Source organism: Marmota flaviventris, chromosome 5 (assembly GCF_047511675.1).
Source record: "Marmota flaviventris isolate mMarFla1 chromosome 5, mMarFla1.hap1, whole genome shotgun sequence".
Classification (NCBI taxonomy): domain Eukaryota; kingdom Metazoa; phylum Chordata; class Mammalia; order Rodentia; family Sciuridae; genus Marmota; species Marmota flaviventris.
The window spans coordinates 154,221,841-154,236,503 of NC_092502.1; the positions used below are offsets into that span (position 1 = coordinate 154,221,841).

At 38.5% G+C, this 14,663-nt stretch overlaps 1 protein-coding gene across 1 annotated transcript in view; it reads left to right on the plus strand.

Moving 5' to 3' along the window:
- Window positions 1-14,663, plus strand: part of Dnah5 (dynein axonemal heavy chain 5) — a 249,331-nt gene that overhangs the window by 133,808 nt on the left and 100,860 nt on the right. Inside the window, exons 43-48 of the mRNA XM_071612820.1 lie at window positions 2,018-2,164; window positions 4,531-4,772; window positions 7,220-7,396; window positions 7,933-8,128; window positions 8,875-9,017; window positions 10,453-10,587. Of these exons, the coding sequence (XP_071468921.1) occupies window positions 2,018-2,164; window positions 4,531-4,772; window positions 7,220-7,396; window positions 7,933-8,128; window positions 8,875-9,017; window positions 10,453-10,587 (1,040 nt within the window). The remainder of the gene's footprint in view (window positions 1-2,017; window positions 2,165-4,530; window positions 4,773-7,219; window positions 7,397-7,932; window positions 8,129-8,874; window positions 9,018-10,452; window positions 10,588-14,663) is intronic.

Genomic DNA, 14,663 nt, shown 5'->3' on the forward strand with positions numbered 1-14,663 from the left:
TGTAGGTGAAGGGAAGCCACCGAGCGGGGGAGGGGCATGATCACCCTGTGGGTGGAAGGCCATCTGATGATCATGGAAGAGCAGATAAGGGGCAGCAGGGGCAATCTGGAGTCCATAAGAAGGTGACAGCAATTAAGAGGTGCCTACACCAAGGCGGAGTCCAGGAAGGTCAAGAGATGCTAGGAGAAGCAAGAGGAATTAATCTAATCAACATTGTAAAAGTCAAGCACTGTTCCTTAGAGTGCTCTTATGAGAATGTGGTGGCATCTTAATAAAAATGATAAAAATTCTACCTGTTCCATCATGAAATAAATCTCCATAGTTTCTCTTTTTTTGTGTGCAACAGACCAAGTCCAATTTTTCCTTTGTGAAAGTGTCATACACTGTAAGATTTTTTTAAAAAAGAACTTTATGTATTTATATTTTTCATGTGGTGCTGAGGATTGAACCCAGTGCCTCTCGCGTGCTAGGCAAATGCTCTGCCACTGAGTCACAACCCTAGCCCCACTGTGAGATTTTGCTGTCCTTTTGTGACGTGTGATGAGATTTGAAAGAAAGAAAGAATATGGTGTTGCCAGTCATCAGTTGTTAAAGCTGAATGGCAGCTCTGTTGAACTTCAGCACCATAAAATATCAGAAAGAATTGCCCAAGTTGTTTTTGTGATTTGCAAAAATTAGAAATATTGTCCAATTTCCTAACTGCATGTTTTAGTCAGGAAAACTTTCTCTTTTCTCCAGAGAAACAGATCACTAAGACAGACAGACAGACACACACACACACAGACACACACACACACACACACACGGACACACACTCACATGTGTGTATAGATTTCTAATGAGTAATTGACTTGTGTGCTGAAGGAGGCCAAGAAGTCCCCCTATCTGCCATCTACAAACTAGAGGCCAGGGAAAGCTGGAGATGTAAATTAGTCCCAGAGAACAAGGGGAACTAATGACTCATATCTTACTCTGAGGGCTGGAGAAGATGAGATGAACTGTCTTAGCTCAAAGACGTACTCAAGAAGAAAAAGGGATGTTTTGAACAACCAACAATTAAAAAAAAAAAAAAAGAAGAAGAAAAAGGGGTGTCTTCCTCTATCCTCTGCATTTTGTTTTGTGGGGGCCCTCAACAGATTGGATGATAACCACACATACGCAGGAGGAAGATCTACTGAGGCCACAGATTCCAATGCTATTCCTATCCAGAACTGCATATTGGTTAAGGGATTAAAAAGGTACCATTTATTCATAGATTGACCCAGAAATAATGTTTAATCTAGGCACACTGGGGTCAGTCAGAGTAATTAACCATCACAGTGGGATTTAATGTAATATCGTTTCTCATGTGCATATCTATGTATGGTTGTATTATCTGATCTTCACACAATTATGTAATATTTCAGCATCTATTTTTATGATTTTACACTTTAAATAATTTTCTTCACTCTTCTACTCACTAACTACAGTCCCTTATGTGCAAACTTCCAGCCCATTTAAAAGTACTTTGAGGATTTGAAAGATTCAAATGCATTTCTTGAAGATGGCCACAAAAGTCCTCGATGCATACAAAATTCATTTATTTTATCTTTTCCAAGATAAGCAAGAAAAGGTATCAGAAAACTAAAGCTGATAACGGAGAGGTGGAGGCATTTTCTAGCTGATATTTCAGGCACAAGATTTAATCTAATATGCCACAAACTGAAGATACCCTGAGCTGTGAAATTTAGAGAAGGTCTAGATTATAGTAGCACCTTCATAATTCCCGAATGGTACCCTTTCAATCCCTTAAGCAATATGTAGTTTTCTTTACAGAGATAAAAATGTGCTTTAGTCAACAAAGTACAATGAGGCTAATTATGATAGCTTGGGATGCACATGACATCTTTTCCATATAATTTTACATTTTTCATATTTTGAGCACTTGCTGACGCTACACCACAAATTTGTGCTATGTTGCTTAATGACAGTTCATTGCACATCTGAGATGTTTAAAATCTGGATTTACTTGCTATAGATTGTGGAAAACCACACCGGGAAATGAGGATGAATCCCAAAGCAATTACCGCCCCACAGATGTTTGGTCGGCTTGATGTGGCCACAAATGACTGGACTGATGGAATATTTTCTACCCTTTGGAGGAAAACGCTGAGAGCTAAGAAAGGTAGAAGATGAATTACAAGTATTATTTTTAACATGCACTTCTAAATAAAATCCTTGGTGGCTGGATAGAATTATTAAAGCAATAGAATCCTCCATATAATACATTAGTCAAGACTAAGAAGTCATAAATCAGTTTGATATCTGTGAATGTTGAAATAATGAAATTATTGATTCATATATTTAAACCTCCCATTTGAAAGAATAGTTTTTGAAACAATATTTCTGTATCCCTATGATATCTTAGAAAAAAATAGATGGAAAAAGCTGTTAAGAAAAATTTGATAGTATTGAATAAAGTGATTCTATCCTAACTTTTCATTGAATATTTTTAAAATGTTACTTTTAGTTATGTACAGTCAATTTAAAAATACTGATTCTGCTATAAAATCACAAGAGAAAATGAGCTTCTTTGGAGAGAAAATCGTATCTGTCAAAAATGAAGTCTATATTGAACTTGAAAATTATTCTGTTTAAGATGGACACTGGTGTTGGGTTGTTTAAACAGACAGTAAGGGCAAGTGGCTTAGTCTGAGCAGCATCTTGCTTATGCATGCTTCAAATTGAACCCAGTGTTCTCAGAGTGCAAACTCAGATGGATGGTGGTGTCCATTCTCCTCCCCATGTTTTCTCACTTCTGAGTGAGTAAAGGAAGGAAGCCGCAGGAGCAGGAAGAACACAGGAGAAGGATAGCTGTCGGGCTCACCTCCTGCACCACAGGGTCTGTTGAAGGCAGAGCCAATGAGGTGCTCATGTGGAATGCAGCTCATTGAACTAGTATCAGTTGTCAGAAGAGAAATCAAGATGTTCCACTTCTGAAGAGTGCTTAGATTAGAGATTGTTTTTTTATTTGTTCCAAGACTCCAGTGTCAATGCAGATCTCATGACCCAAGTTCAAAAAGAAGGGCTAGGAGAGGATTTTCTCTCTCTTGAAAAGGCAACAGGTGCTTTTTGCTTTCAAAGTGACTTGTGATTAGATCACCATGGTTTTACTCCCTTGCTAGTCCAGTGGCCTTGATTAGCATTCTCAAAGCATTGTATTTGAAATAGAATATTTCAGCCTTTACTCACTTGGCCTTGGCATCCCCCATCCTGCTGGCTCTCCTCTCACTTCTGCTTTGTGGACAGGTGATGGAGGGCCCAGCAAAGGAGACCCCCACCAGGAATCTAAATGTTTTTGCCTCTGCCTTCAGACCTCTGGTCTCTGTCTACACTTTGCAGTTAGAAGAAATTTACCCAGTCCCATCATTATAAATGCCACCTCTAAGCTGATGGCTTCCACATTTTAACCTCAGCCATGACCCAACTCAGCAGTTCTGCTGGGCTCTGGACATTAACCTGTGCATACTAGAATTTATTCCACACCTCTGCCTGTCTGGCCCTACCTGTGTTTCCCAGAGCACTCACACACTTCTCCCTTTCTCCTCTTCTTGCCAGTCCGATTCAGCGTCTTACTGCTTGGTATATATTCACTTGTCTTCATCTGTCTGGGCTGCAATAATGCAATACCACAGAATGGGTGGTTTATCACCAACCAGAGGCTTATTTCTCAGTTTCGGAGGCTGAGAGTCTGATATCAGGGTACCTGCAAGGCTTGACTCTCAGGGGGCTTTCTTCCAGGTTGCAGACTGCTAACTCCTTTGTTATCAAGTGGCAGAAGGAGCAAGGGTTCCCTCTCTTTTACAAGGACACCAACCCCATTGCTAAGGGCTCCTCTTTTATGGTCAAATCATCTCTCAAAGTTGTACATTCTAAGACCATCTCCTTGAGAGTTGGAATTTTGAAATATGAATTTTGAGGGGAAAAAGTATTCAGTCCTTTGCATTACTTTAAACTTATTCCTGCTCAGGGCCTTCACACTTTCTAGTTCCACTGTCTGGAAAATTCTACCCCTAGATCTTTCTATTCTTTATTTTCCTTCTGGAATCTTCCATTGACTGTCTTATCTAAAATGGCACCCTAATCCTTTTACCTGCTTAATTTTTCTTATATATTTTTTCCTCTACTTATTTGTTTGACAGTCTTTTCTACCCTTAGTTGAAAGCTCTTTGAAGGCAGGATGTTGTTTTATTTGCCTCAGTATCCCCAGGCCCTAGGATGGTGCGGTCGGACCCATGGAAGGTGCTTAATGAGTATGTGTCCAATGAATAAATGATTTTTTAAATTTGATTATGGACCCTTATGTAATTGCTATATATAAAAAAAAACTGTAGAAGTCCAATGTGCTAAAATCGCTACAATAATCATTTGGATCAAAGCTTTATTTAAAAGTAATGAAATTATTTCAAATTGCAGTCCTTCTTCCAGCTCTATAGCTATGTATATATGCACATGTGTGTGTATGCTTTCCCCCCTGGTGGGGCATTCTAGGGGAGCATATCTGGATAGTTCTTGATGGTCCAGTCGACGCTATCTGGATTGAAAATCTGAATTCCGTTTTGGATGATAATAAAACGCTAACCCTTGCCAATGGCGATCGGATTCCTATGGCTCCAAATTGCAAGATCATTTTTGAACCTCATAACATTGACAATGCTTCTCCAGCTACTGTCTCAAGAAATGGAATGGTTTTCATGAGTTCTTCTATCCTTGATTGGAGTCCCATTCTTGAGGTATGATTGACTCCTTTTTTTGTATAATTACAAAGGAAAACAGACCCTTTAGCATTCTTTGAATGTGTGTGCAGATTTTCCTGCAGCTGGCAGCCTAATTGCCTTTTTATGCTAATGTTGATGGAAGACCCTTGAATACACTGCGACATTCAAGCCCTGATTGCCCCTCTCTGGCTCCTTAGTGCTCTCCTAATCACTTTAGAACTATGATTTCCAGGTAATTGCCAGGCCTACAGTGAATCAATAATCCTGCCAAACTCTGTCTGAGGACTGAATAAGTAAAATTTAATTTGACTTCATTCAGGGATTCATGATATTTTTAAAAGGTACTCATTCACATAAAGTTTGGGAATAACCATCTTAGAATATTAACTTGAAGACAATTTGTTAAAATTGCCTATAAAGAATTTTTATGAGATTCAGTAGTTATAACATTAGTTTTAAGTTTATATTTGGAAATGATATTTTAGATAATCTCTCTCCTTTCATGATTTAGGTATATTATTTTATTATCACCAGTCTACTCTAGAATATACCAATTAGGATTAGATTAATAATAAAATACTTGGTATAATTAGATATTTTATTAATTAATCCTATAATGTAAGGCAAGGTGTTTATTCGATAAACCATGCAGCAAGTCATTTTTGATGTATTTGGTCCAATTTATCATATTCATTTATACACACACATATTTGAAGATGATTTTATTGGAAAATTCTTAAAGGAGATATTTATTTTATATTGCCACTATATTTTTTTACTTTCATTTTTATATTTATTATTTATTTTTATATTTATTATTTATTTATTTTATTAATGTCTTTCCTAAGGTTATACAACTCTGTATTGCAAGGGGTTTAGATTTGGAGAGTGTTAAGATGTGAAGGAGTGGAGTGTATGGCAAAGTGATGTTGACATGGTTGACTATGTCACTAAGGATACTACAAGAGATTTCATATTTTACAATTAAATTACCTGTTCATGGAAGAAACTAAAGAACAAGAGTTCTTTAGTTTTGCAAAAGTAATTAATAATGACAGATTTTTAAAATAGAGATGATTTATCACATCCCCATTCTACCAAATTAGAACGCTGGGGGAGAAGACCCAGGGCTTCTTGTTTCTAAAAGCAAAATAGATCTTTCTTTCTTCCTGTTTTTTTTTTTTTTATTATTTCCAGTAGTTGTAAACTCTGAGTGAAAAGATATTTATGTGCTTTTTCTCAAATACTTCAATTTCACAAGGGTTTTTTGAAAAATATTTTTAAAGTACTAGGTAATAAATATTTCGAGTTTGCTACTGTAAAATAAGCTCCTGTTATAGGCCCTACAGATTGAGGCTGATTAAGACCTTTACATTGATGGTATATCTACCTAATAATATTTTGCTATGCTTTTAAAGAAGGAAATTTTCTCTTGGACATGATTAGGAAGAAATGCGATTCACCAGCAATACACTGAAAATCTTGACAGCAGTGCAGGCCGGCTCCAGAGAATTATCGGCAGGCAGACCATGGAGCAGGGTGTCCTCAGCTGCAGGGAGGCAGGCTGGCTACCTGTCCTAGTGAATGTCTGTTTTTGGTCCCATCAACTAGAAAGTATTATGTTTTGGTTGAGGTGGAATCATGGTAAATTCATGAATTAATGAATAATTCAGAATGGGAATTTTATTGCTTCTGTTCAGTGACCTCTGTTGTTTCTTGGAGCATTGAGCTGTTTTCTTGACTGAAGAGAACTTGCCTCATCTTAACAAAATGTTACCGGTCAAGTGGTGTTTTATGAATGGCATGTACTTTCTTAGCATGGGGTTCCCCAAATAGCTGAATTTTTCTACTTTCTTGAATATACTTCAGTATTTTTCTGTATTGTTCATTGATTAAACTTGAAAAAATTAAAAGAAATGAGGAATTGTGGTAAATTTTTGCTTCCCATTTAAAAAATGTGGGTGAATTTCCTTTGCTCATTTTTTTTTTATTTCCTTTCCTTTCTGAGTTATTTCCATGAAGATACCTGCCTCCTCATTTGCTTCTAGCATATTTTTGAATCAGTTGAAGGCTGCTTCTCCAGCTTAGCCTCAAGGCCTGGCGGGTTGTGTAGTGTAGTGCTGGTGGTGTGGATGCACACTCTGGGTTTGAGTTCTGGCCTAGCCACCTACCAACTGTGGGATGCTGAGCTATTGCTTGATCTTTCTGGGTTTCTTTCCTCTTCTGTAAAAGGGGCATAATAATAGCTCCTACCTCACAGAGTTGCATGGAAGATTAAATGAATTAATATGTGATAGTTTATAGCAAGACCTGGCACATCCTAAGTGCAGTATAGCCGTTGGATATTATTATTGCTAATATAATTGCTATTATTATGATTATTATTATTGACATTTGTCCCCAAGTGGTCATTTTCCGGTTGCTAATAGATTGCATTCATGTACTAATTTGTGAACTCACAGGGATTTCTTAAGCAACGCCCGCCTCAAGAAGCTCAAGTGCTGCGCCAGCTGTACACGGAGTCTTTCCCAGAGCTGTACCGCTTCAGCATTCAGAACTTGGAGTACAAGATGGAGCTGCTGGAGGCCTTCGTGATCAGGCAGAGCGTGGACATGCTGCAGGGCCTGATCCCTCCGAAGGTGCGCTGTTCCACTTCAGGGAGAATTTCTTTCCTACTGACTGAGCCACACTGTGTAGAGAACATGATATTTGAGTAGATTTGGTTACAGTGTGTGTGTGTGTGTGTGTGTGTGTGTGTGTTGGGGGGGGGCTGTTTGAAATGTGGATCCGCCTATTTTGTATTTCCTTCCTTCCTCCCTTCCTCCCTTCCTTCTTTCTTTAATATCTCCACCTCCTCACTCCCCACAAAAAGCAAGCCATGGATTTACAATTTTGCTGCTGGTTGATAAAAGTCATCTAGTAAAATATCCCTAATTTATTAAAAAACAAAAAGCAACAACAACAACAACAACAAAACCAAAGAAACAACAACAAAAAAACAAAACCGGGTGTTCCTAAAGAAGTTCCTTATTTGTCGCCAGCTGTATTCATCTTTCCCTTGTTCTTGTCTTGGGGGAGGGAACACTGACCCTTTCCAGGTGCACTGTTTTCACTGAGCCAAGTTTTGGTTTGACAACCGAGTGACCGAGTACCCGCGTGCTTCTTGCCTCCCCAGGAGCAGGGCGGGGAGCTGGGCCCCGAGCACCTGGGCCGGCTGTTCGTGTTCGCGCTCATGTGGAGCGTGGGGGCCGCTCTGGAGCCGCACGCGCGCCGCAGGCTGGAGCTCTGGCTGCGCGCCCGGCCGCCCGCGCTGCCGCTGCCGCCCGAGGGCCCCGGCGACGGCCTGTTCGACTACTACGTGGCGCCGGATGGTGAGCTCCAGCTTATCAAGAGCAGCATGCCAAATATTTTAAAAGCAGGAATGAAACCCTCCGCAGTAAAGTTAAGATGGAAAGGTTCATGTGCAAAGAAGGCGCATTATTGTTTCTCTTAAAAAAGGTTTGCTTAGTGTTCTAAATGCACATTTCCGCGCTGAACTTTTAATAAGGAAAATTGCAAAGATCTCCCAAGCAGATCCATTTCAACCATTCGCCCAGCATAATCAGCAATTTATGTCAAGATCACAAAGGCTGAAGAATGTTTCTAACTCAGTATGGGTGTTCATATTTATATATGTTTTAAGATTATTTACACATGCGTATATGTATAGATGAAGGACATATTTTTATACAATTATGTCTTTTATATGTATGTATATACATAGCATCCTAGGATCTTTTGCCTAATAAAAGCTAGTGAGATCTGACATTTTAAGATGATTAATGATTTCAGGCACAGGCACTCTCTGATTTGAATTTCTACATACTGTTTTCTTGAAAACCTATATATTTTGTAAAAGAGGATTTTAAGATAGTTGCTAACATTACCACTTTGGTATAGTTCCATGGGAGTTTTGACTAAGCTAACTATTACTTGTATGATATCTCTGATCTTAATGATCTTTATCTTATGGGGAGTATTTAGAAGATGTCCTCATGAGAGTTCAAGGGTGTCTGCTAATTTCAGGTAGGAGTTAAATTACTATTAGAAAAATGTGACCATTCTCTGTTCACCTCAGGTACCTGGATGCACTGGAACACACGTACCCAGGAATATGTGTATCCATCTGATACTACCCCAGAGTATGGCTCCATCCTGGTGCCAAATGTTGACAACGTGAGGACTGACTTTCTAATTAAAACCATTGCTAAACAGGGCAAGGTATGGCTTTTCAACTTTTGTTTAAAAAAATAGTCCTAGTTCATAATTATTTTTCATGAAAATAGCATATTTTTTAAAAGGTCCCTTGAAAACTTAAAGCATCCTTCATTTACTTTTTTTTTTTTGGTTCCTTAGGACTGAACTCAGGGGCACTCAACCACTGAGCCACATCCCTGCTCTATTTTGTATTTTATTTAGGGACAGGGTCTCACTGAATTGCTTAGCACCTTGCCATTGCTGAGGCTGGCTTTGAACTCGAGATCCTCTTGCCTCAGTCTCCCAACCGCTGGGATTACAGGCATGCATTACCACTCCTGGCCTGAATTTACTTTTAGAATGGTTTCTTGTAGGGGTTCTGTGTTTGGGATTGGGGTCCTGATGACTTCATGGCCGTGGCATGCTTTGTGCCAGGAAAGTTTCTGTGCAAAGGCATAGGAATGCCCTCCATGCTAGAGTCTTATCAGCTTGGACCTTAATCTTAGGCACATAACTCCTGGGAATAAAGGAACTTGCTTGCTTGATAACTACAATGTTTCACCAAGCTCTGGTGCTCCTGGAATTGCCTGCCTAACAGTAACTTCAGACAATGGACCTTCTTGAGAACTTCACAAAGCTCCTGACATTGCATATTGTAACTGTGAAATGTAACTGCAGAATAAGTAACCTTCCGGAGACTCTAAACAACAATGTGGTTATGGTACTAATGACCTAATGTAAGCAATTGGCATAAATAAACTTGGACAAAGGGCCACTCTGCCACCTTCCCTGCCTCTGCACCTTGTCTCTCTGTCTCTTTTTTTATTATTATTTCTTTACAGTTTCTTTTACTGTTTAGAATAAATGAAAATATTGTATAAATGAGTGAACACCTTTTATTATTTCCCAGGACAATATTAGAGTTAAATAGTCCTAGTTCATAATCATTTCTCATGTATTAGTTGAGAGAAAGTGAATTTCGACTTATTTTTTTTCCAAAGAGAAATCCTTCCTTTTTGATTGTTGACCTTGGGGTTGCTGTAACAAAACAGCAAGGGCTGGGCGTCTTAGACAACAGCAGTTTTTCTCACTTTTCTGGAGACTGGAAGTGTGGGATCAAGGTGTTGGCAGGATTGGTTTCTCCTTGGCTTGCAGATGGCACTTTCTCTGTGTATTCCCATGACTTTCTGTGTGCATGTGTCCACTGCTTTATGTGTCCACATGGCCTCTTCTTGTGAGGACACTCATTGGATTGGAGTAGGCCACTCTAACATCCTCATTTTGCCATGTCATCTGAGACACCTCTTGAGAGTCTCTATCTCCAGATATGGTCATATTCTGGGACATAGGAGATGAAGGCTTCTACATGTGAATTTTGAGGATCAGGGCGGGGACTAGATTCAACCCATAATCATCCTTTTATTTCCTTTCACTTCTTTCTCAACTCCTTTTGTTTTAGGCTGTACTATTAATTGGTGAACAAGGAACAGCCAAGACTGTCATAATCAAAGGATTTATGTCAAAATATGATCCTGAAAGTCACATGATCAAGAGTCTGAACTTTTCTTCTGCCACCACTCCACTGATGTTCCAGGTATTGGCTCTCTTGTATTACATCTGTAATGAGTTTTGGAGGCTCAGATCTGCTCTTCTGCCTGTGCCCACTGAACCTCATCTGAATTTTCATCGCCATATATATCCCCTATATATGTCTTCCATCATCTCTATCATTCAATGCAATAAAACTATTCTCTAGCTAGATTGTAATATCTAATCTTACATTGTGGAGAAATAGAGTTTATATAATTTGCTATAGTCCTCAATACTGTTTATAATACCAATGTAGAAAAGCCTGTGAAAATGAAAAATCCCCAAACGAAGAATATGTCATTTATTCTTCCCACATACACCTACTTCCTCTCTCTAGAATCTGCTTTTCTAGGTTTATTACTATTTTTCTAGCCTTTAGATTCATAGACATCTTTGATGAATCTTTCTTGAATCCAAGGCTGTAAGTTTACCTGAAGAAATGCTTTATACAGTTCTTCATTTTTCTTCATGTTCCCTGTTCACCTCTACAAAATCTAATTCTCCATAATCCACCCCAGGGCATCAGCATGGAGGAATCCTGAGTTGTTTTGGTTCAAGTCTAATTCTCTTCCATTCTCCCAAACTCTGTTTCCTAAATTGATACTTTTGTTTTGTTATTACCTGACTTAGCATCCTACCATGGTTTCCATAGTCAATTCCAACAAGGTATTTTAGAATTTTAGCAGATGAAATGTTATATATCATATTGTATATCATATATCATATCATATCATAAGAGTGACAGAAACTGCTAGGACTGACCTGGGTTTGCATTGTCTGACTTTTTTTTTTTTTAATTTTTATCCTGGTCTAAAATTGTATAAGATTTTATTGAAACTAGGGAGGAAGTTCTGAAAGTCAGCTTCTGCTTTAATCATTTGCAAACTATCACACATATTTTTGTAAGAATATTAATATGTTATCACAAAGACAGGCTTCACAAATTACACATAGAAAGGGAATATTTAGGGGAATCCAAACTTAAAGAACCTTGCTTTTGATGAACTTTGTTGTCCTTTAGTTACTGCAATGAAAATATCAGAGCAATGAAAATTGTTAAGGGCATGGCTAAATCATGACTTTCCATCACTTAATTCAATTGGTGACAGCAGAGTGCCAATACACTGAGACCATTGATTAAATTTCTAAATTAGACTGTCAACTTCATCATACTCTTCTGCTGGAGATGGGAGTTTCCAGTACTGGCTAGCCTTCTATCAAATGAATACCATTTATACAGAGTCTCAGTGGGAAGGTCTGTTTGAAAGGTCAACCCTGAGTTATAGACTTGGCAGTGGTATTGTTGTGTTTGGGGAACAGCACATTAAATTATTCTAGGCTGGCAAGGTGCTACCGAGTACATATTTTATTGATACTGCTTTACATTTAAAGAACTTTTGTTAGCTTTACTTTAGGACAATACTCTGTTTAAAGGCTATAATTATAACCTTATTTAAGGATGAAGTTTTAAAAAATCAAAATGTGATCTTTTTCATCATGTAACGTAATTATCTAGCTATTAACACTTTTGAGACTGTAGTAAATCTTTAAGCCTACAAAATAAATTTGATAGCAACTATCCAGAGTTAGTGCAGACCTCAGGGGTTAAGGGCATAGTCTCTCCCAAGACTGCTCTACTGCAGACACCAGCCACAAGCTCAGGGGCTCCCAGGCCACCCAGACTTCTGCCCAAGTATCTACTTGTTTGGTTGTCCCATGACACCTTCAGTGTTGATAATTTACTAGCATGACTTACAGAACTTAGGAAAGCACTATTCTTACAGTTTTTTTTTTTTTTGTTAAATATAAAGAATAAATATCAATAGAGCCAAAGGAAAAGGTTTATAAGGCAAAGTTTAAGAAGGTCTCAAATGCAAGCCTTCCTTGTCCTCAGGATGCATTACCTTCTGGGCACATCATGTATATCATCAACCATGAAAGAAGTTCACTAGAACTTCCTTGTCCTGAGTTTTTATTGGGGTCTCATTACGGGGGCATGCTTGATTGAATAACTGGCCCCATGACTGAGTTCAAATTTCAAGTCCCCTTCCCTCCCAGTTCAATTGACACGTGGCTTAAAATCCCAACCTTGTAATCCCATGGTTGCTCTGTCCAGCTCAAAATTTGAGGGCTTACATAGTTTTTTCACCGTGTGAGGAGTTTGTTTGAAGAACAAAGATATTCCTATTATTCAGCAAATTCCAAGGTTCTCTCCAAGGTTTGAAGATTCTTTCCCAGGAGCCAGAACAGCTGAAGTCTTTACCATAGGATGAGGCCTACTCACTGTGTTTTTGTGCCAACTCTGGTGTTACCACTATAAAGTAGGGAAGATTCGTGGTCTGTGTCCTCTTAGAAAATGCCACGTTATCCAGAGAACCTCTTTATTATTTGGCATACAAGTTAATAAACCATACAGTAAATTTCTAGGTGTGATTAGAGGGATAGTAAAGCAGGCTTTGCAAACAGAATCCATCTCATTAGGTTCCTTAGCACCTCAACCATGAAGACCCTGTCCCTCCGGTCCTGGGTGTTTGGTGGAGTAGGAGCACCCCTCTTTCTTTTCCTGCTCAGAATCATCTCATCTGCTGTGCAGTGCCTGAGCCCATTCTGACTGCTGAGCTTCAAGCTCTCTATTAAGCAAGACTCATTAGTTTTAGAAAGCTTTCAATTAGCCAAACTGCTGTAATTAACTTTCTCTCTATAATTTTCAGTCATTCATACTAAACAGGGCTGATGGAGTAGAGAATTTGTCTCTGTCTCCCACTTATCTGGAGCTCAACCAGATGGAAGTTGTAGATGAGAAAACAGATACTGTGGTCCCTCCTCGGTCACCATGGCAGCTGTCCAAGCAAGGACCCCTGTGTGTCACTTGCAAGGTTGTTTTCACTCTGTTTTTACCACAGTGTCGTTTTCACATCTATTTTCCATGGGAGAGCTGTGTGTGCCTCTTTGTTCAATTTACTTCCACTGTCTCAGATGAATAATAGCATTCTCTGTCATTATTAAAAGTGTCTTGTTAGGACAAAAAACAAAACAAGAAAAACCAAAATACAAAACAAAGAAAAACAACAAACTATAGTCACCCTGAATTCCCTTTTGCCTAAGATATTTTATTTTTATTTTTAATTTTTTTAAAGAGAGAGATGACTCTTTTTTTTGGCAAAACTAATATTGTTTTAATTATTTGTTTTCTATTTTTGAAAGTAAGTCGTAGGTACCTTTAGAAATTTAAACAACACAGAAAAGTAAAATAAAGAAAGTGAAAGTTACTCAAGAGAATTTTTGAGAAGATTGATTTCTTCTGAAAAATAACCTAACATCTTGAATACAACAACCAGCTTACAAATGGTTGCATAGCCATGCATTTTGAGTTTTTAAAAATGAGACTCATAGAGCCTGGAAGAAAATTCCAGGTTTTTTTTTTTTTCCTGGAATTAGAACCATTCTTTCAAAGGATATTTTATGCAAAATATTAATCTATAAGCAGGTAACCATGGATTGGCTTTGGTGAAACTGGTGCTGGGCTCCTAAAGCCCCTTTCAATATCTTTGCTTCCTGCAGGGGTCCCTGTGGTTATAGGAATCCTTTTGGCTCTTCAGAGCACAATTTGAAGACTAGATTGCAGAGGAGAATCCTAACAGATAATATGTGAAAGTATTTTTTCATCGTAAAGCTCTCTTAAAACGTCAGTGTTTACTGTTCCTATTAATGCACTGCGGCAGGGAGAGTCAGGTACTCTCTGAATTCAGTCACTGGCTGGTGGGGGAAACGAAGCCAAAAACCAGGTCCCCATTTGCTCTGCTGTGTTTTCCCTGGGGCCTGCTCCCAGGGGCTGTTCTCTATCCATGTTAATCTCCAAAAGGCTGTCTTGCCACTTAATGTACTTATTTTAAGCTTCTGGCCATGCATTAAGATATTCTTATATTATTTTTTAAAGTCAGATCTTACATTTCAAAATCACTATTGAGCATTTTAAACTTTACTAATGTAAGGTGGTTTTCATTTGGTTTCAGTGAGTTACAATAAAGCCGGAAGTTATTATTTAGGTCGTAGATTCTTAAATAAAGAGCAGAATCTCCC